Source organism: Ursus americanus, chromosome 19 (assembly GCF_024610735.1).
Source record: "Ursus americanus isolate L20-20 chromosome 19, mUrsAme1.1.p, whole genome shotgun sequence".
Lineage (NCBI taxonomy): Eukaryota > Metazoa > Chordata > Mammalia > Carnivora > Ursidae > Ursus > Ursus americanus.
The window spans coordinates 24,342,243-24,364,220 of record NC_142145.1 but is presented as its reverse complement, the minus strand read 5'-3'; the positions used below and the strand labels follow the sequence as shown (position 1 = coordinate 24,364,220).

Genomic DNA, 21,978 nt, shown 5'->3' with positions numbered 1-21,978 from the left:
GTTTGGGAAGCAGGCTCGGGCATGGACATGTTAGGGGACTTCTGGGAGAGAAGCCCCACTCCCTAGCTATGCCCGCGATGACGTCATGCCTTGATGCAACATCAGGAGCTGGGCAACCCCCTTGTGACGATGAGGGGAGCCAGCCAGAGGGTGTCAAAACTACAGAAAGGCAGAGTCAGTGTCCTTAAGACGGTACTGAGTTTCTGTATTCGCTTTCTCTGGGACTTCCTGTCATGTGAAATAATACTAGCTATTACTTATTTGTGCTTATCACGTTTTAGAAACCGTGCTAAATGCTGGCATTACTCAACAAATTTTTTTTTAAATTTTATTTTAGAGGGGGAGAGCGAGCGACATGGGAGGGGGAGGGACAGAGGGAGAGAATCTCAAGCAGACTCCTTGCCAAGCACAGAGCCCAATGTCGATCTCACAACCCTGACGTCATGACCTGAGCCGAAATCGAGAGTCGGACACTTAACCAACTGAGCAACCCCAGCGCCCCTATTCAACAAATACTTCTCGAGGTCAGGTATTATTTTAGGTATGGGATGCAGACATGCAGAAATCAGACATAAATCCCTGTCCTCAGAGAATTTATCTTCTCCACGCTTTGTCATCTCACTTAAGACTCAACAGCGTGAGGCAGAACGACAGCAGCCACAGTGGGGCTCATGCAGCCCACTGCCACCCCGAGGAAAGCTAAAGGCTTCACTGCCCAGGCTTCCCTGCAGCCGGGGCTCTGCATGCAGCCGGCTTTCCCCAGGCAGAGCCAACCGACCGGCTGACACTTCCTGGGGCATGAGCATTGCGGGGCAGCTGGTGCGCGGGCATTAGGGCAACGTGGCCGTGCTTGCTTCCTCGGGGGCAGCTGCGGGCAGCTAGTGACCTATCTCTAGCTGCGTGGATGGGTGCTGAGTGCTCGGTGGGCCAGCAGCTAAGCTGCCTCAGTCCTGGGGAGCAGCTGGGCATTTCTCCTGGCTGAGCAGTATCCAAACTAGGTTCCTGGTCTACCCCAGAATTTGGTAGCTACCTAATACCCAGAAATAAGTCCTTTTCTGCCTAAATTAGCTCAAGTAAATGATATGATTACTGTGAATAACATCACGTAAAATGTGCCATCGACTTTAGAGGAGGTAGCTGGGTGGTAGATGGTGAGAATCGTCTCGTGGTGGGTGAAAAGCCGGAGTCCCTCATTACGCACTGGGAAAATACCAGGCCAAATTGGTTCCTCCTGTGCTCCGGAACAAGCCCACGATTAGATGTGAGGCTGAGTGCAGGAATGGGATGGGGCTTTGGGATTATCGTCTTTGAGGAGGGTGTATGGTGCTCTTTGCGTGGGGAAGGACTGTGTGGATGTTGGATAAGCAGAAGGAGGAATTAGGTGGAATCCTCCTGCATCCCAGATGCAACACCAACGTTGAGCCTTCCAGTCCATGAATCTAATACCCTCCACTGATTTAGGGTTTTTATTTCAGTCACTTTTTTTTTAGATTGATCTCAAGTATCTAATGGATTTCTCTGTGTGTGTGTGTGTGTGTGTGTGTGTGTGTGTGTGTGTGTGTGTGTTTAAAGATTTATTTGAGAGAGAGGGCATGCAGGGAGGAGGGGCAGAGAGAGAAGGAGAATCTGGAGCAGACTCCCTGCTGAGCGTAGAGTCCGACGTGGGGGTCGACCTCCTGATGCCAATACCATGACCTGAGCTGAAATCAAGAATCGGACACTTAACTGACTGAGCCACCCAGGCGCCCCTGGATTTTTGTTTTATTTTTTTCCTAGTGGATTTTAAAAATCGTATTGTAGATGGTACATTTTTAAAGAAGATTTTATTTATTTGAGAGAGAGAGAGAGCATGTGAGAGAGAGATCATGAGCAGGGAGGAGAGGTAGTGGGAGAAGCAGACTCCCCGCTAAGCAGGGAGCCAGACGTGGGACTCGATCCCAGGACCCTGGGATCATGACCTGAGCCGAAGACAGACGCTTAACTGACTGAGCCACCCAGATGCCCTAGATGGTACATTTTTAACCTTTCATTTTCTGTTTGTTGTTGGCATAGAGAAACGCATGTGAGTTTTGTATACGATCTGGCATCCAGAAACCCTGCTAAGTCTACTGGTTTATCGGTAGATTCTCTTAGATTATCTACATAATCGTGTCATCTGCAAATAATGACAGTTCATTTTCTTCCCGTCCAAACTTTTGTATTTTTAAACATTATTGCACTGGGCTAAGACCTCAGGTACTATTTTCCCCCAACATGCAATGAGGTTGAAAGAATTTTACAGTGGACGCCTGTATATTCACAATCTAGATTTTACCCAGCTCCCCACAGCTGTGCTCTATCCTACATCTATCCATCCTCTTATCCACCCATCAATCCATCCTTTTGTTTCTTTTTGGGATGCATTTCAAAGTAGTTGCGTGCATCAGTACTTCTCTCCCAAGTACTATAAAGTGCATATAATTACCGTTTTTTTTTTTTTTAGATTTATTAATTTATTTTAGAGAGAGAAAGAGAGCGCATGAGCTCGAGTGGATGGAGGGGTAGGGGGGAGGTAGAGAGAGAATGTCAAGCAGACTCCATGCTGAGCACAGCACAGGGCTCCATCTCATGACCCTGAGATCATGACCTGAGCCGAAACCAAGAGTCTGACACTCAACCGACTGAACCACCCAGGAGCCTACCTAGTACTGTTTTGAATAGAATGTGTGTTCTTGGACATGTTTTTCTTGCTCCCAATCTTAGGAGGGAAGTTTTTCATATTTTAAGTAGGATGGGCTCACTCTAGGTTTTTTGAGGCTATCTTTTATCAGATTGACATTTCCTTATTTTTCTAGAGTGCTAAACATATCATCCAATGATCGTTGAATTTTATAAAAACTTTTGTTCACATGTATTATCATTTACTTCACCGCAGTCATTCTGTTAATGTGAAGGCCGCTGATTTTTTTTTTTAAAGATTTTATTTATAGAGATAGAGACAGCCAGTGAGAGAGGGAACACAAGCAGGGGGAGTGGGAGAGGAAGAAGCAGGCTCATAGCAGAGGAGCCTGATGTGGGGCTCGATCCCATAACGCCGGGATCACGCCCTGAGCCGAAGGCAGACGCTTAACCGCTGTGCCACCCAGGCGCCCCAGGACTCTGATTTTTGAATGATAATCCAATTTAATCATGATGTATTTTTACACATTGCTTTTTATACCGTGCTGGTTTCTCTTTGCTAACATTTTGTTTAGACCTTTTATATCTATAATGATGAGAGAAACTAGCATGCAATTTTTATTTCCTATACTGTTCTTGTCAGATTTTTTAATATATAAGGATATACTGGTCTCCTAAAATGAATTTGGAGATTTTCTATTACGTAGAAGAGTCTGTGTAAGATTGGCTTTATTTTTCTCTAAGATGTTGGTTGAATTCACTAGTGATGCTACCTGGGCCTGCAGACTGCCTTGTGAGAGTTTAAATTACGGATTCAATTTAGGCAATAAATGTAGGATGATCCCAATTTTCAAGATTTTCTAATGTCAGTTTTGAAAAACTACTTTTAAAAAAAGAAATCTGTTCATTTTATCTAAAGTTTAAAAACAGCTTTACTGAGTCATAATTGACATATGAAAACTGCACATAGGTGAAGTGTACACTTTGATTAGTTTTGATGTATATAGACTCCTGAAGCATCTCTACAATCAAGATTGTTCTATCTATGGGGCTCGTGGATGGCTCGGTCGGTGAAGCAGGCGACTCTTGATCTCAGGACTGTGGGTTTGAGCCACACGTCAGATGTAGAAACTACTTTAAAAAAATTGCTCCATCTAAATTTAAAATGTATTAGTATTCATAATGTCCTCTTAGATATTTTTAATGTCTGATTTGAAGTAATTTGCTCATCTTCACTTCTGATACAAGGCTATCTTTCCATTCCCTCTCCCTCCCACCCTTTCTCCTTCCTTCTTGACTGGTCTTATTACAGAGTAATCAAATTTCTTAGTCCTTTTATTTTATTTTATTTTAAAGATTTTATTTATTTGAGAGCGAGAGAGTGCAAGCACAGGAGCAGGGGGGAGGGGCAGAAGTAGAGGGAGAACCAGACTCCCCACTGAGCAGGGAGCCCGACATGGGACTCGATTCCAGGACCCTGAGATCAAGACCTGAGCTGAAGGCAGATGCTTAACCGATTAAGCCACACGGGCACCCCTTCGTAGTCCTTTTAGAGAGCTATTTTTAAATTTTCTTGATTTCTTTTATTCTCCTTATTGTATATTTGTGTTCTCTATAGTTTGGCTTTTGATCTGAGTTTCATTCACTTTTTTTAAAATTTTGAGGCAGTTGCTTGATTTTCAGCCTTTCTTCTTTTCTAACATATACATTTAAAGATATAAATTCATAAGCAGAGTTTTAATTGCAACTCGCAAGTTTTTTTTTCTCCATAAGTTTTGATATGTCGTATTTTTATTATTCAGTTCAAAACATTTCAAGTTTCCATTATGATTTCTTTCTTGACGGATGAGTTATTTAGAAATCTGTTCAATTTTCAAATATATGGGGATCATCAAATTGTCTTTTTGTAATTGATTTCCAGCTTAATTGCATTGTGGTCAGAGAATAGATTTCATTTGAATTAATTCTTTTGAAGTTTGTTGAGACTTGTTTTATAGCTCAACATACAAATTTTGGCATATGTGCCACTTGTGTTTGAAAAGTATGCTGCCGAGTGCAGTGTTCTACACGTATCCATTGGGCCAAGTTTGCTAATTGCGTTGCTTAAATTTTGTATGACTTAATTTTTATATTATAGTTTTTAAAAAAATCAATTACTGAAATAGGTGTGTTAAGATCTTACAGTCATTGCATATTTGCCTAAATTTCCTACTTCTATCAACTTTTATGTATTTTGAGATTGTATCACTAGTGCAAAAAAAATGTAGAATTATCTCTTTCTGATAATTGAACAGACACTTTTTATTTTGAATAATGCCTTTTCTGCCTTAAAGTTTAATATTTCTACATCAGTTTCCTATGGTTATACCCAGTCTGCTTGGTATATATTTCTCTATCCTTTCAAAATTTCTAAATTCATGTTTCAAAAAGTATCTCTTATAAACAGCATATGATTTTTAAAAAAAATTATTTTGAAATTTTTTTCTTAAGTAAATGCCATGCCATACATGGGGCTTAACTCAAGACCCTGAGATCAAGAGTTGCATGCCCTACTAACTGAGGCAGCCAGGCGCCCCTATGATTGTTGTTTTTAAAGCTAGTCTGACAGTCTTTGTCAACCATGGAGCATTAGCCCATTTACATTTAATGTAATAATGGATTTATCACATATATCTTGCAACTTGCTTTCTATTTGTCCCACTGGTTCTGTTTTTCTTCTTTTTTATCCCCTTATCTTCAACCTGCCACACTGAATTCGTTACTCCATCCTTTCCAATTAGCTTCAAAGTTACATACTCTTTTTCTAATATTTTTTACAACATGCATTCTTGACTTATCAAAGTCTAATATTAAATGGGATTTTTTTAACCCTCTTCTTGGATGATGCAAGAGGCTTGGAACACTTAAGCTCTATTGAAGCCCTTTCCACTTATATACCTTTACTTTCATCCATTTGATTTGATATATATTTTCAAACTCCTGACACAATTACTGTTTCATGTTATTGGTACTTTTGTTGACCTGTATTTTTTTCATTTTCATTGCTCTTCAATCCTTCCTGAAACTCTGTTCTTACAATTGGGATCATTTTCTTTCTGCCTTTAGAACACTCTTAATTTTCCTTTAGGATATGTGTGCTTGTGAATTCTTCCAGCTGTTTGTCTAAAAGTGTCTTTTCTTCTTCTTCATTCTTGTAGGATTTTTTGCCAAGTAGAAAATTCTAGGTTGGCAGTCATTTTCTCTCAGCACCTTAAAGGCACGATTTCAGTCTTCTGCTGTTCCTGCTGAGAGGTAATCCTCCTATTACCACCAGCAGCTTTAACATTTCTCTTTCTCTGGTTTTCAGCAGTTTTACTATGATGTGTCTAGGTGCAGACTGTCTGTTTTATTTATCCTACTTGAGATTTGTTGAGGTTTTTTGAATTTATGGCTTGGTATCTCTCATGAATTTTGGAAAAGTTCTCAGCAGTATTTATTTATTAAATATCCAATTTGTTTACTCTTTTGAGATCCAGCTACACTTAGGTCAGACATTCTCGAAGTATCCTTCAGGTCTTTTACCCTCTACTGTCTTTTCTGACTGTTTTCCTCTGATTTTTCACCTTACCCATTCTCTCAGTTGTGAATCTGCTCTTAAATTCACCCACTGAATTATTAATTCTTGTTATATTTTTTCCCAGCTCTAGAATTTCCATTTGGTCCCTTTTTATAGTTCCTAATTCTCTGAAATTCTTGGCCACACTTTTTTCTTTTTCAAGCAAAGAAAGCATAGTTGTTTCAAATTCCGTAATTGATATAGCTGGAGACAGTGGGAGTTTCTCTATTCTCATTATTTTTCTGTGATGGTTTTAATTCATATTATCTGGTCTTCTCACATACCTGGATTTTTTTTTCAAGATTTTATTTGAGAGAGTTTGAGTGAGAAAGGGGGGGGGGGCAGAGGGAGAGGCAGCAGTAGACTCCCTGCTGAGCAGGGAGCCTGACCCAGGCGCCATCCCAGGACTCTGGGAGCATGACCTGAGCCGAAGGCAGATGTTTAACCAACTGAACCACCCTGAACCCCATGGATATTTTTGATTTTAACACTGTAAGTTTTCTTCCTGGCTAATAAATGGTGGTCTTCTTGCTAGCTCTTCACATGATGGAGAAGAAGAGAGATCACTCTCATGGCTCTTTTTGTAAGGGCACTAATCCCATCATGGTGGCTCCATCATCATGAGCACCTAAACCTAATGACCTCCCAAAGGCCCCTCCCCCTAATACCATCACATTGGGAGTTAAGGCTCATTATATTAATTTTGGGAGAATACATTCAGTCCATAACAGTTCACTTCCTCCAGAGAGAATATACATTTGCTAGGCACCTGGACGTGTTAGTAATTTGGTTTTACCTCAATTCACATTCAGGAAATGTGACTTAGAAGCTGGGCCACAGCATCCACTATCCACAAAGGATAGTCTACTGTTCAGAATGGAGGCCTAGGTAATCTAAACCAACCCTCCAGCAAAGAACTCAGAAATCTGGCCAAAATATTTTAAAATTTTGCTTAAAGGCATGCCAGAGCCAATAGGATGGCGAGGTAGTACCTGGTTAGTCATAGGAGACTGCTTTTTTTTCTGGCTTTTTTCCCAGAGGCTGTTGTCTGAGTAGCTGGTACTTTCAGTCGCCTTGTGAAGTCAGGAGAGTAGGGGTTGCCATGTATGACCTGACCAAGGGGGTGGGGTGGGGGGAGGGGCAGGTAGTTCCTGATGAATCTCCCTTGCTTTGTGTGGAGAACCCCAAATGGATATACCCTCACGAGGCTAAATTTTATGCTTTGGTGAAGTTCTTAAAAAACAAAAAATGGATTATGTACTGTGAATTGTGTGCCTTGATCCATTCCTCAGCTTTTCAGATTCATAGGAAGCTTGGCTCTTCATCAGAGAATAGAAACCCTGACCTCCTTGACTCTTGGAGGCAACTGTAGGACACTGGAATAACCCTGAATTTGGCGTCAGAGAGCCCAAGGATCAGTCCCGAATGTCAAATGGCAGCTACGGAAACCGCAGGCATAGTGCCTAGGAGGGAAGTAAGAGACCCAAAGGGTTGACCTTGCAAACTCAAGCCTATAAAGTATCAGCAAGTACCACAACTCTAATTGATGGCTCTGGAAAGGAGCGCAGAATGACTCAGTTATGCAGAAAGATTTAATGCCTAAGGCCAAACACTGGCTCCCCAGAACTTTAAGGACAGTATGTTGCCTAAAGAATTATAAGAGAGCCTAGCCCTAGAAGCATCCTCCCCCGACTGAACATTTCTCTTTACCTTAGCAAGCCTGAGGAAGTTGCTCAGTGTTCTAATGGCCGCCTGTCCTAGGTGCTGCCCTCTCTCCATCTCCCGCGTTTCCAGCTCCTGTGACTTCCTTCTGGAGTGGTGTACTGTCCTTGAGCTCTTTCACAGCCCTGCTTCTGTCCGCACTGTTGAATGGTGACCACCAAGGCTGTTGTTCACAGCTCCTATGGCACGGGCCGCAACTGGGGACCGTGGGAACCAGAGTTACCGTTTTGAAGCTTTTTTGCACAGCGCCTTGAACTCTTGATAGGAAAGGTGACACCGAAAGGGGCCCATGCTTTCAAAAACCAATACTGTGGCAGAGCCATTTGCTGATGACACAGTGCAGTAATAGTTCCGTATCTTGGGGAAAAAAAATTAGATGTTAACTTCCATCCACACACAAGATGGTCCCGTACTGCCTGACTCTACACATTTTTACTTTGGGGAAAACAGATTTCTAAGCAAATTAATGCAAGCGTAATTCAAGTTTACCAGTGAGATTTACTGTCGTGTAATATATCTTTCACAAAAATCAGGAAGAGACTCCTGCTGGGTCTCCAGAGCAGAGGCAGTGACGCAGGGGTGTCTGGGAGCGTGTGCCCACAGGCTGCCTGAGGCTGTAGCCACGGCTGAGCTTTTAGGCCAGTGAGCACTTCTGCTCTTTGGTTCATTAAAAGGGGGTGGAGGAGACGAGACTGCTGGAGAAGGAGGCTTTGGAGGCACCTTGGTGAGCCACGTGGACTGGGGAGGGAACTGTGGGATCCCCTCAGTCAAGGGCTCCTTGGTTGTTGGCCCTCTCCGTCTTTTGGGGGACCCTACTTCCTCCTGCCCCCGGAACTGACAGGCCTGCAGCCTAGTGATTATCCCATGGCGCTGCCCAGCCCTCAGCTTCCAGGGACAGATCCAGGTCCTAACAGAGGTTCGGTTGCTGCACGCGGCCCTTTTAACATTGTGTGTTTTGGTTTAAAGGAAAGGAAGCAAATCAAAATGCTTGGGAAACAAATTCAAGCGGTCTATCATTTCCCCATGTGGGGGACACAAGATAACTGCCTCCTAAAATGATCATCATTCAGACTGCGAGGATTGACCCTTCCACCCTCAACCTGCCTCTCTTCCCCTGGGCTCGACTAAGCAGGGGCTGTTAACCTGCCACGTGGGCCGGTCTGGGGCCCTCTCTGTGATCTCAGGTGAGATACAGGACAGTCCCCCGCCATGTGCGGAGACGGGAAGAGGCCTGAACCGAGCAAGGCCTGAGGAGGCTGCGGGCACCCTGCCCTTGCCTCCTGGGGCCAGCCACCAGCGATGGCCCTTCATCCGTCTGTCAGGCCGCCTGCCTCGGGGAGCTTCAGCTCCACTGCCTGTCCTGATGAGGACAACGAAACAGCCTGGCCTCAAAAGCCCCCTGAAGAGATGGAGCAGCCCAGGCTTTTCACAGAGGAAGCCACACAGATGTGCACTGGCGCGCTGGCGTGTTTTTGACCTTTCCAGAGCTTGCTGGGACTGGAGACAGCTCCTCCCAGACTCTGTGAGATTGTGATGCACCAAAACGACGCCGGCCTCCAGCCCAGGGACGCAGGGAGAGGAGAGAAGCTGGCTGCCGACAGAGATGAGGCAACAGCAGACTGACACGGGGTGCTCCGTCTCATCTGGGATCACGTGCTTTCTGTGTCTTTGAGAATGAAACAAGGCTCCTCACCCAGGCTGTGAGAAGGTGGTCGTGGACTCAGACCCAGACCCCAGAGGACCATCCCACTCAGCCCTCAGGGCCCACGGTTTCCCTCAGGGAAGCTTCTTCCTCTAGCTCAGGGCCCAAAAGAGTCTAAACAAAGTCAGAAGTGAAGAGAAAAACATGTTTTTCATCTCATGTGGAATACTGTATTAATCAAATTGGTCTCCTTTTCTCCCGCTAGTCTGGTTGAAGAAAAAGGATTGCTTTCAAAATGAAGCTTTTCTTTTCCCAATGATTAATACAGAGTAGATTAACTTAATTTGTGCTAGACTCCAATTTAATTCAGCTACAGCTCAGAGGCCAAATCCACAGAAAAGCTAATCTGAGCTCATGAGAAGGAACTATTCCTGTCTTTGAGAGAACGATGCACAGGACCTGCTCTAAAGGCTTAGAACCAACGGCTGGGCCTAGTGTTTATTAAATCATGGGCCCTCTGGAAGGCACCCCCTCATATATATGACTTCATTTCCTTATTAACTCCTGTCTTATCATCTTTTCAGGTATTTCTCAATGTTGAAAGGAACACACACACACACACACACACACGACCAAAACAAAAATCTTCAACATGCAAAGAAAAAAAATAGTATGTACTGGTGAAGTGTTCTATGCCTAAGGCATCAGGTTCCTGGAAAAGCTCTAAATTTTTGGTTTAGAAATAAAATTACATGTGGAATAGCAGGTTTGTACATTTATTATCGTCGTGTACCCCCCTCCCCCCTTTTTTGCACTACAATCTAAGCTGAGTGATCTATCGCCGACTGGCACCAACTCTCCAAATCCAAGTGTGTAAGGGAAGCACGCCTGTGTGGTCCTCTCTGCTAGAAGATACGTCAGGGAATCTGTCTACTTCTGTTCCCCAGAAAGAAAACAACTAGAAGGGCTGCTCGGCTGGCGGGAGGCGAGGGTGGGAGATGGTGTCCTGCCCTCAGTCGGAATCCATCGTGAAGAGCTGGATGTCCTGTGGGTTCCAGTAGAGGCCTACTGCTGAGTTGTAGACCAGAGACCACACATAGGGGATAAAAAACTCCTCGGGCTGTTCCTCTTCCACATATTTGAATTTCAATTCTGGAAATTTCTGCAATAAAAACAAGACGATTTTACAATCTCACAGTTCCATGCAAAGGCAGTGTTGAGGTGTGCCGGGAGCCCGCCTCCCTAATCCAGGGCCTGAGAGCTCTGGCGCTTTCCCGGCCAGCGTGCAAACGACTGCTGAGAAAACGTGAAGTCCGTGGAGGAAAGACGAACAAGCCCGTGAGCACGTGTGTGCTGATGTCGGTCTGCTGAGTGGAGCAGGGACCCGAATAGGGGGAGGCAGGAGGACACATGTCAGAGTGGAAACGGGCCCTGCATGGGTGACAAACGGAGGGCTCGAGGAAAGACCACGGCCCGGCTGAGGGCTGGCTCTTCCTGAGAGACTTGGCTTTCAGGGCTGAGTCACCTTGGGGATGAGAGCTTTTGCTCACGGTTCCTCAGCCTTGACCCGGGGGCACGCCCGCGTCCCCCATGGAAGGCCGGGCGGGGGCTGGGGCGGCAGCTGCTCTGCACAGCAGGGCCGGGCCTCCACCTCGGGGCCGTGGTGATGCCTGTGGCCTTGCGGAGGGAGGCTGCGGTGATCCCTCCCCGAGGCCCAGCTGCAGCTTCGGTCTGGCTCTCCGGTCCAGCTGATGAGCACTGCGCCTGGAGCACCTCACCAGGATCGGGGGTTTTGATTTTCTAATTTGACTCCTGCCAGGACGGGAGAAGCGATTCTCATTCCCATGGCCCGAGGAGCTCGCTGGTCTCAAGGCCCCTCCGGGTGCCTTCCCTCGCCAAGGTGAGCTGGCAGGACTCGCCCCAGTCGGCGCGGGGAGAAGGGAAGGCGGCAGGCAGGGTCCTGAGAGGAGGGGAGTGGCAGAGGGCAGGCGGGGGCCTGGCAGAGAGGAAGGGGAACCAGCCGTACGTGGCGCCCACGGGGGCAGGAGTGCTGATGGTTCTGCTCGCTGCTGTGTGCCCAGAGCGGCCGGGCGCGGAAATAATCGGGGAATGTGCGAGCGAATGGAATCACCGCGCACGTACGAGGCCCAGCCGTGTGCCGGGCGATAGCAAAGGCTTTATGTACATGTCTCGTTCACAGGCTTTCGTTCGTTACACGGGCCGGGGTCTGCGGCTCTGCGCCGGCCTCGGGCTGCAGGGGGCAGCGGCCACGGGCGGCCCTCTCCTCCCGGAAGGTGGGCTCTCCGGAGGGGGAGACAAGGAGCAGCAGCAGCGGAACAACGAGAACAGATGAGTGAGACGTGGGAAGACGGGAGGCTCCAGGGGCCTGACGGAGGTGCTGGGGCAGCCAGGTGAAGAGGGAAGGGCGCTCCTCCTGCAGGACCAGATGGAGGCAAGGCCTGGGTGCGGCATGGGGCACGCGGTAGGCTGGAGGGCAGAGGAAGCCCCAGCGAGCAGGGCGAGACCCAGGAGCCACAGGAGGAGTCCTGGCCTCCGAGCTAAGGTCCTGGAAGCCTTTGAAGGATCTGAGAAGGGGGCTTGGTGAGAATGGCTCTGTGCAGTGACCCCTCCAGTCACAGTGTGAACAGAGGACATGTTGCAGGGGTGGGACAGGCCTGGTCCAGGGGAGAGGCAAATAGGCCTAAACTGGGATGAAGGAGGGGGGTGGCAGAAAAAGCCACCCACTCACCCACCCACCCAAAGTTGTAGGAACTTTATTTGTATTTATTTTTAAAGATGTATTTATTTCACAGAGAGAGAGAGAGAATGTGTGAGTAGGGGAGGGGGAGAGGGAGAGAGAGAGTACGCAAGCAGACTCCCCACTGAGTGTGGAGCCCGACACTGGGCTCAATTCCAGGGCCCTGAAATCATGACCTGAAACAAAATCCAGAGTTGACCGCTTAACCGACTGAGCCAACCAGAAGCCCCTTGTAGGAGCTTTAAAACAGCATTTTACAATAATTGAGACTTAACACCTAACTGCTAGATCTTCAGAGTTCCAGAAAGATGAGAGAAGGGCAGAGTAAGCACGATATGTTTCTGGCAAGGTGAGTTTTGAGTTAAATCCTGAAAACGTGTATGGAAATTCCTGAAAGGGGGTTACTCTGGACATGGATATTACATCAACATACCACACAGAGCGCAGTCCCCTGTCACAGCCTTAATGAAAACCAACCCTCTTCCGTGGCTCCAAAAGCATTATGTAAATACAGAGCATACACGAATGGGATTTATAAGTGGCCCGAACTCCTGCATTAGCTACCCCACACCCTTCCTCACACTGCACGTATGCCGTATGTCAGAGGCCTGTGCACAAGGCCTCTGGTTTAATGAAAACCCCAGCCGTTTTGGACCATGGGTGTTTAGAATCAGTTTTTCGTTATCATCAGCTGTAGGCTGAAGTGCCCCAGTGCGCTGACGGCGACGGCAGTGACTGTGACTTAAGAGGACAACTCCTCCCAAGGGGCTCTTCTGGGCCTTCTGGCGGACACAGTTTGGTCAGCTCAGGGAGATGACGGCGGCTGCCAGCACTTACTGATGTCACTGGGCTTCAGCTGCTGCTTCTGGCCTGGCCTGGGGTTCTCAGGTGTGAGGGAGCAGAGTTCTTGGAGGTGGCAATAAATCTTTGTCATGGAATCAGTTGTATTGTCTCACAGGTTGCAACACAATGATATTCTTTCCCACGAGAAACCTGAGTTTGTAGCAACAGGGTGCGGCCAGTAGCTACCAGAAGCTGAGCACACCCGAGCACCACATTGTGGTCAGTCACCCCAAGGTCCTGCCGAGGCTGATACGGCCAACCCCGCTAATGGGAGGTGAAGCAGGGCCTGGAGAGGCCAAGCCGGTTTTAGATCACACAGCCTAGGGGGTGGGGTTGGGATTAAAGTGTAGGTCTGACTGGGTGGGAAAGTCAGTTTGAAAAGTGACAGCGAGTTGCGGCCACCCTAGTGCTTTGTCCTTCAGTTCAACTCTCCTAGTCTCCACGGGGCCCTTTGGGGACAGTGCTGTGCTCTCACGGCATGGCCCAGAACCCGGCTCATTACTGGTCCTTAAAAAACCAAGCCACAGAGACGGCATCATCAAGAATGTGGGACTGTGTTTGAAAAAGAAATTTACCTTCTAATAACAGGATGAAAATCCTAGTTCTTAGAATGGCCTCAAACTTGAGAAGACCTCTCCCATTGACCCAGATAGAAGTGAGGGGCCGGGGTGGGGGGAAGGCGACAGAAGTGGTGGCCCAAAAAGGTCAGAGCCCTCCCCACTGCCTCTTTCAGCTAGAATAACAACATCCTATGTTTCTAAGTGCTAATGTCGCAATACGACGCACTTGCTGTTAGAGGTAGAAACGACTAAAAGATGTGCAAACTTTTCTCCATCCAGTGACATTATCTGGGGGTTTTCCTACGAAGGCCTTAGGAAAGGGTGTCAGACAATCTGCACCAGGCTACTCTCTGCATCTCTGAGGGTGAAATGGGAAAGAGAACCAGAAAACCAACGGCTTTTGTAAGAACTCCTTCCAACTTAATTAAAGACGCTTGGGCTAGCGTCGCTCAGTGCCTGGCGCTAAGTTTTCCTGCCCTCATATTTTGGGGAAATTCTGATGACTGTTCAGTGAGAGTAAGTAATGAGTCCGAGCCTGCCCTTCGATCGTGCACGGGCAGATCTAGGAAAAGGCCACTAGGAAAAGCACCCGGCATCCCCACGACTATCCTTCCAGCACCTGACCAATCAGAGCTGAAAATGCCTGGTTTTCATCGTGGCTCAAGTTTACGTCAAAACAACAACCCATCTCTCACTCTGGTAGTAAATGTAGTCAACAGAATCTCAACAAAGGACGACAGCCAGCGTGGCAAGAACATCCAGTACACAGTATCTAACAGTGGAGGAAAGACAGCGTGTAAAATGGTAGGAGCTTTATGGCTCCCTCCGGAGCTAACACAACGGATCACCCGTATGTGGCGGGCTTGTTCCAACACTTGATATTTAGTCACTCATCTAATCGTTGAACTAACTAGAAACAGCACTCGAAAGGCAAGCAGATAATTTGAGTTTTAGCCCCATCTTTTCCCACTAATTCATTCATTCAGCAAGTATTTACCGAGGGGCCTACTGGGTCATGAGCCCAGTACTAAAAATTGAGCTGAGCGACACACACAGAATCCTAGCATTTAAGAGCTGAAAGTCCAAGCCTCAGGAGCTGGGTGACCTGGGACAAGGCTCATATCCTCACTTGGGCTCTTAAAACGTAAAGTTTACTCTGAGATTTTGAATTTAATCTGTGTCTCCTTCACAGGGTTGTGACAAACGAATGAGCTGGTGGCAGTCCCGGGGAGAAGGTAAACGTTGAAAGGTCCTGAGCTGTCCTATGGGTTGACAAGAGATGGTTTTAAAGTCTAAGCCTCTCAATTGCTTAAAACCAAGACAAGCAGGAGGCTGTGGCTGAGCTTCCCTGTGGCCCAAGTGCTTGTGGTCAACCGCGTGGAGGTCCAGGCATGGCCCTGCGCGTGCTGGCTTGTGAAGGCCCAACCCCTGCCACACACTGGACGCCTACGTCACATCTCTGGAGCGGGGGCCGCTGGACACGGTGGAACCAAAAGACCAAGTCCAGACAGAGCAGCACGAATGCACTTCTATCACTGCAAAACCCGAACCCTGTGGACACACACACACACACACACACACACCCCGGAATTTACAGTCCCAGTTCCCCTCTCCTCAAAGGAACAAGTGAGAGCAGAGGTCGTATTTCTTGGGTTCTTTGCTCAGAACTTTTCACAGACACTTAAAAGGTTCAGAAGAGAGGATAAACCATAAATAGCAGGAAAAAGAAGGGCATGTTCTCGAAAACTGGCTATACACATTTTGAAAGCACAAGGTAAAGAGCTTCCTTTTTCCTGCAATGAGTTGTTTTTAAGACAGTGTACTGGGAACATTTTAAAAGGGTGAAATAATAGAAATTATAAGAGAGTTTTGGAAACACTCTTCAGTCAACCTGCTCGAACGGGAATGCAGTCTCGTAGAACAGCCTGTGCTCAACCTGCATTGAATGTGACCCCCTCTCCAACTGATCTGTCGGTGTCGCCAGAGAGAGCCAACACGGCTGGAGGCTTAAACAGATGTTCTTAAAAATATGTGCTCCTCTAATATGTCTCAGAAGTCTTGAGAGCTAAGGAAAAGAAAGACAAAAGGTTTTATTTAGCACCGACGACACCGGGGACACATTTTGTCAGGATTCAGTCCAAGAAATGTCATAGTCTGAATGTCAGATCAACAACCTAGAAGAAGTCCCTCTTTATGTTCCTTTTCAAGCCTGTGGAGAACAATAATGCCATCCTGTGATGGCTGAGGGAAGTCCGGCTTCCTCACTTGAGTGTCTTCATTCGGACTGGGCCGCCTGGGCCCTCCCGGGCCTCTCCAGCTCCGACATCCGTCCACATGCCCTCTAACCACAACTCCTCTCTCAGTTCTCAGGCCCCTTCTGGGCTCCAGCCAGGGGCTGTCGAGTGGATGCGCCTGAGGACCACGAAAGCTCTGGGAAAGCACAGGAGGGGCCCTGGGGATGTGGGGGCGCTGACTTGATAGTTATGGTAAGAACTCTCTGGAACCGGCTAACAGAGGGCAGGGTGCTGGTCACCGCGGGCCCAGGCTTTTGCCCCTTTCTTTCTGAGACAGTTGTCCTGTGACTCAGCTCAATATGGAGAGAAAACCCATCTCTCAAGCTTGGAGCTTGGTCTCAATCCAAAGCTACTTACAACAATCCGGTTGTTTTGATTTTTGGAGCCAGAGGTAATGCTAGACTCTCAAGTTTGGCTGGAATGTTTTTATCAGCTCCAGTGAATCAACCCACCACAGTGGGACATCCGGACGCCCGGCCTGGAGACAAAGCAAAGGTCCGACTTGGTGATTGAGACTCGGGTGTAATAAGCAGACCAAAAGCTTTAAAGACCAAAGCCTTTCTGCTGTCAGTCATGTGATTTGGTGAAAACCCACAGGAAGTTCAGTGAGCAGATGTAGGGCTCGACTGCAGGAATTTTCATGACCACGAGAGCTCAATGGAGCTTTCCCCCTTCCACCCAAAGACGACAGACAGAGATAGCACCAGAAATTCCAGCAAGCACCTGGCACGGCTCCAGAAATGTAGTGCAGTATAAAATCAAATAGCTACATAGCACCTTAGAAAGAATTCTTTAAAAGCCCACATTTAGCCTCTGAACGGAGTTGCGAAGGGTGATGGTTGGGGGCGAGGCGCCTGTCACCACTCGCAGAGGGTGCGGGTCAGGAGCGGACGGGGGAGTTCCTGCTAGCGGCGCACGCGGTGTGGGTGGCAGGTAGGTTCTGTGTGGATGAAGAGTCAACTGGTTTCAAGATCGTGTTGTAAGACGGCAAGGCAACAGCACGTTTTCATCTGGGGGTGCACGGGGGGAGGACGATCCAGCGCCCCTATCCTTTCCCACATCTGCTACGGCTGTGCAACACCGCGTCCTTCGGTGATGGGCCCTTAAAGTAAACCCTGGGAAGCACCAGCTGCATCCAAGGTGCTGTGCTTGGGGCTGGGGAGGAGGGAAAGAGGAAGAACTGGTGTTTCTCTACCAGGGGGTATAATTTGGTAGGAACAAGAACAGAGGGTTGTGTGGCTTGAGACGGAAGGACAGCGCCCCGGGAGGGCTCCCTCTATGGTCCATCTGGCTAATCCCAGGATCGGAAGACGTGAGGTGGGCTTGGACAGCAAACTCCAGGAGAAATAAGGAACGGACAAATCAGGAAGCATCTACATTTAGCTACATTACCATCTGCACAAGACTGAACTGCAGTCTCTTCCACGTGTAATGGAATGAGTTACGAATGGATCAAACGTCATTACTTAACTGACAAAAAGAAGATAGGATCTGGTCGATGAATAACGGAGATGCTGAAGGGGGAGTTCTGTTTATGTCAATTTCAAAATTAATGAAAAGCTGAATTCAAAATATAGAACTGTAGAAAGGGCTACTTACTAGAAGTTAGAAATTATGAAATATGAACCTAAAATGACAAAGCCCACGATGAGGGCAGCTCTGCAGAGAGTTACAACACACTGCGGATCTCAGAGCTCCGGAGCTGGCCAGGAGTGGGTGCCTCCCTGGCAAGCAGGGTACCGCCCAGGAAGAGGCTGACAGGTGAGCAGGCACCTCTCCCGGAAGCTCGGGCCGGGCGACCAACCACCTCTTGCTCAGGACAGTGGCTTGTCACCTGAGTATGTGCGAGTGACACCAGCAGCTTCTGTGACTGGTGGCCAAAACCCTTCTAGGAAAAACAGATGGAGAGAGTAGAAGGTTGAACCCACACTTGAGACGAGCTCTCCCTAAATTTACCATCACGCCATCAGTCAGAATCTGAAACCCACTTGCGTGTGAAACCTGAGCAAATGTCCCTGGTTAGACCCTTCTCTTACAGAGCCCAGGTTAAGGGGATCACAGAAAGGAAGATGTCTTTAGTTTTCAATTTCTCTCTCTCTTCTGAGGGCTGGTGGGGTGGTACAAAGGAGAGGGAAGGATAGGTAGCTCTCCTGCCGCAGGGGAAGTTGGGAGAAAAGCCCTGACAGGTGGATTCTAACCCCCTCCCCTGTAGGGACAGGGCTGGGGACAGGAAGGGAGCTGGCACTGCGTGTGGGGAGACCCTGAGTCGCCCAGAGCACACCTCTGGGCCTGGCAAGGAGTGTGGGGCTAGCGCGCACAGGGACGATACGGAGGGCGGAGACAGGGAGGCGGCCTCCAGGGCTGGGATGACAAGTCCGTTCATTTGGTGAGAGAACAGGTTGGAGTCTGATATTTGTAATTTAACAGTCATTAGCAATGAGGCAACAGTCCAAGTTGCTAAATGTGTAAACTCAGGACTGACCTGCCTTATTGAGTCAAAGCACCTGTTTTGGAGGCATATCAGTTCCAAATTAGGAGGCTGGGAAGAGGACGTGTGGTTCCAGGGTGAGATGAAGGGCCAAAGTGCAGCATTTATTGGTAGAACTTCTTTTGTTGAAAGCAGGCCCGTGGCTGGGCTGGTGGCCGGAACTGCCTGTCCTTCTGCGGGAGCTCATCAGTTAGGACCCAGCTAACCGACCAGGAGAGTGAGATCCCAGAAAATAAATCTACTATTAGAGTATAAGCTCTAGGAGGGCAGGGATTTTAATTTTTCCACTGATGTGTCCCCTGGTGCTTAGAACATTGCCAGGGGTTTAAGCACAGTTTGCTGAGTGGATGAATGAAGGAGTAAATGAACAGATGCGTAAAAATTGTTGTTTGTAGAAAAACCCAGAGTTCCTTGGGGGCGGGGCAGGGGGAAGAGTTTGGGAAATGGAGTCCCGCACACTGGGTGAGTTAGTGGAGTAGCTGCCTAAATTTATTTGGAACTGAGTGAGCCAAATTAAGCTCATGGCAATTGGAGAAGCAAATGAGCTGACTTACTGGGATTTGGGGGGCAATACTTCCTATCTAATAGATTCATTTACTTCTCAAATTGCCATGCTCCTTGCCTACAACCATTCTACCATGTCGGATTCTTGCTGGTAGAAAAATCCAGCTCATGGATAACGGATAATGTTGATATACATTAAATCAACATTAAAATTAAAATACATTCAATGTTCATTAAACATTAAATATGTTCAATGTTCATTAAACTATGCTCAATGTTCATTAACCTATGTTCAATGTTCATTAAACTATGTTCAAATATGGTCAATGCCATATATTAGATTTCAAAATATATCTAATTATGGAAATGATGAACTCTTTGCATGTAAGTTATAGTCATGGACTAGACGAATGTATAATATGTTAACGGAGACAAGTTCCAGTTTTAATCAGTCTTTTACTGTTTATTCTTGTCAAAGTCACGATATGACCAGGTGCCCTCAAATTAACACTTAAGTCCTAAGTACTGTATCAGTGATAATCTTTCTTTACACTATTATTTTTTCAGAACGATATGTGAACCAGGGAAGTGAGAGAGACAGATTTGGAGAAAGATTCTGAATCATGCTGAGACAAGTTCTAGCAAAACAAGGATCCTTGTTGAGTCTGAAGTGTCCAGGCACGAGGAGTTATGTGTGGATGGCACGTAGAGGACATGGGGATGTGGGGACAAGGGCAGGCAGGAGGCTTCACTGGCACGCCCCAGCCCAGACTGGGGTGAATTCAGGTGAATATGTCAGGTGAGAACACGGCCTTTGCCACAGTATGTCAAAGAGATATGGGGAAAGACAATTCCAACTACGACAAACTTAGAAAAGCTGTCTCTTCTTTGAATATTCTTAGGATTTAAGTTATAAGCAAACGTGATAGTTTTTCACTACAAGGGCATCACTCAGATGAAAGTCATGCCTTCATTATTCCTTCCTTGGCAAGAAGTTAAAACTAGCCTCTGATAATCAACATTCCCATGCACCCATTATAGATAGGAGGATTTTTTCCCCTCTGCTTATGGAAAGAACCATCTATTCCAAGTGTTACGTGAGAAGCCTTGTGGTTGCTAAACTAATGATCTTTTCCTCAAGCTAGCTGGAGAAAATCCTACTTAAAAGCCACGATTCGAACGGCAATTGTCTATCACCTAAAATTTGGTTTCAGTACTTCCCATGGCTGTACTTCCCAATGACCCAAGCATGATCCACGAAGGGGTGACCCAGATCTGTGACTTCCTGTCAAATGCCACAGTCTTGGCCCCATGGTTATTTCAACATGTGTTGTCAATTAATTAAAAACACAAAATGAGATTTGTTGACTTCTGCACAGTGATTAGGACTAACAAAGGGTATAAGGAAATCCAGAGGAAAGGAAACTGAAACAGAATGCTCTATGAGTCCTAATACTACTTTGTGCGAAAGAGCAGAATTTGGTATGAGCTGAGTCTTAGATTCCATTCAAGGATGGTTGTGTCTGGGAAGTTCCAAAATCATATAAATGTGAGGTAAAGCGATCTAGAAGATGGGATCCCCTCCCTTCAAAAAAAGACAGGTTGAGGTCAGTTAGAAAAATCCGTATTACATTCCTGAGCCTTAATTCTTCTTCTTCTTCTTCTTTTTTTTTTGAGCCTTAATTCTAAGAACTCATGGAATCACAGAAATTCAGCACTGGAGGGACTGAACACCCCCACTCCCACATATTTACTCCTACCCTTTTAAGAAGAAGGTAGAAACAAAACAACAAAAATCCTTAATAGTCCTAAGGTATATCAAGTTAACTGAAATTTACATTAAATGACTGGATATTTTTACTTTTTTATATATGTTTACGTTTTAAAGAAATTGTTCTAATATAGTGAACTATATACATTACCTCAGCCCTACACACTTTCAAACTCAGGCTGCTCTTTGAGAAAGCAACGGACACTTGCCCAAGATTTAAGAAAATGCTATTGGTAAATTAGTTGTGTTTCAGCCCCTTGAGGTCAGTGAACATACTGACCATCAGGAAGGGATCCAAAACCTTGATTTGGTGTCATGTATCACCGCGTGTTCTCTTGATTTGTGAAACAGCTAGCAGCTGTGAGATGTTTAATTGGTTGAAAACCTCAATGCAGGAGATAAGCACTGAGTGCATCAGAGAGAACTAATCAAAACAGTTCATCTGATTTTTCTCCGGGAAAACATGAACAGATAGAAGCAAACACAGAGCAAAGTGGGAGGTCGGGTAAGTCACTGGGGAAGAGGGGGTGAGAGAAAATGCTAGCACAGTAGAGCTGTGACTGAGAACGAGCAGGGAAGAAGAAAAATAACAAAGGGGAAGCCTACCCTACTCTCAACTATATAGCTAAGAGAACTGGATGGTGTAATCTCTCTCCAATTGGACTATCACAGATGTATATAATTTAGAATTTATACCTGCTATGTTACAATCATAGGAGAACTAATAAAAAGGCCTGTATAAAATATCTAGGGTATACAGGCTACATTTTTTTTATCAAAAAAATTTTTAAAAAGTATTATTTATTTATTTGAGAGAGAGAGAGCAAGAGAGCAGGGGGGAGAGGTTAGACTCCCCACTGAGTAGGGAGTCCGATGTGGGGCTCGATCCCAGGACCCCGGGATCATGACCTGAGCTGAAGGCAGACGCTTAACCGACTGAGCCACCAAGGCGCCCCAGGATACATTTTATTTTATTTTATTTTATTTTATTTTATTTTATTTTATTTTTTTTTTTTTTAAAGATTTTATTTATTTATTCGACAGAGATAGAGACAGCCAGCGAGAGAGGGAACACAAGCAGGGGGAGTGGGAGAGGAAGAGGCAGGCTCCCAGCAGAGGAGCCCGATGTGGGACTCGATCCCG

General features: G+C 46.5%; 1 protein-coding gene across 2 annotated transcripts in view; it reads right to left on the bottom strand.

Moving 5' to 3' along the window:
* The window catches only part of DYM (dymeclin), a 341,153-nt gene that overhangs the window by 10,720 nt on the left and 308,455 nt on the right, over nt 1–21,978 (bottom strand). Inside the window, exon 17 of one of the 2 annotated variants that reach the window (XM_045790038.2) lies at nt 10,378–10,779. The exons of the other annotated variant lie outside the window; for it this stretch is intronic. Coding sequence (XP_045645994.1) covers nt 10,630–10,779 — 150 coding nt within the window. The 3' untranslated portion in view covers nt 10,378–10,629. Of the gene's footprint in view, nt 1–10,377; nt 10,780–21,978 lie in introns of those variants that run through there. 2 annotated transcript variants of the gene reach the window in all.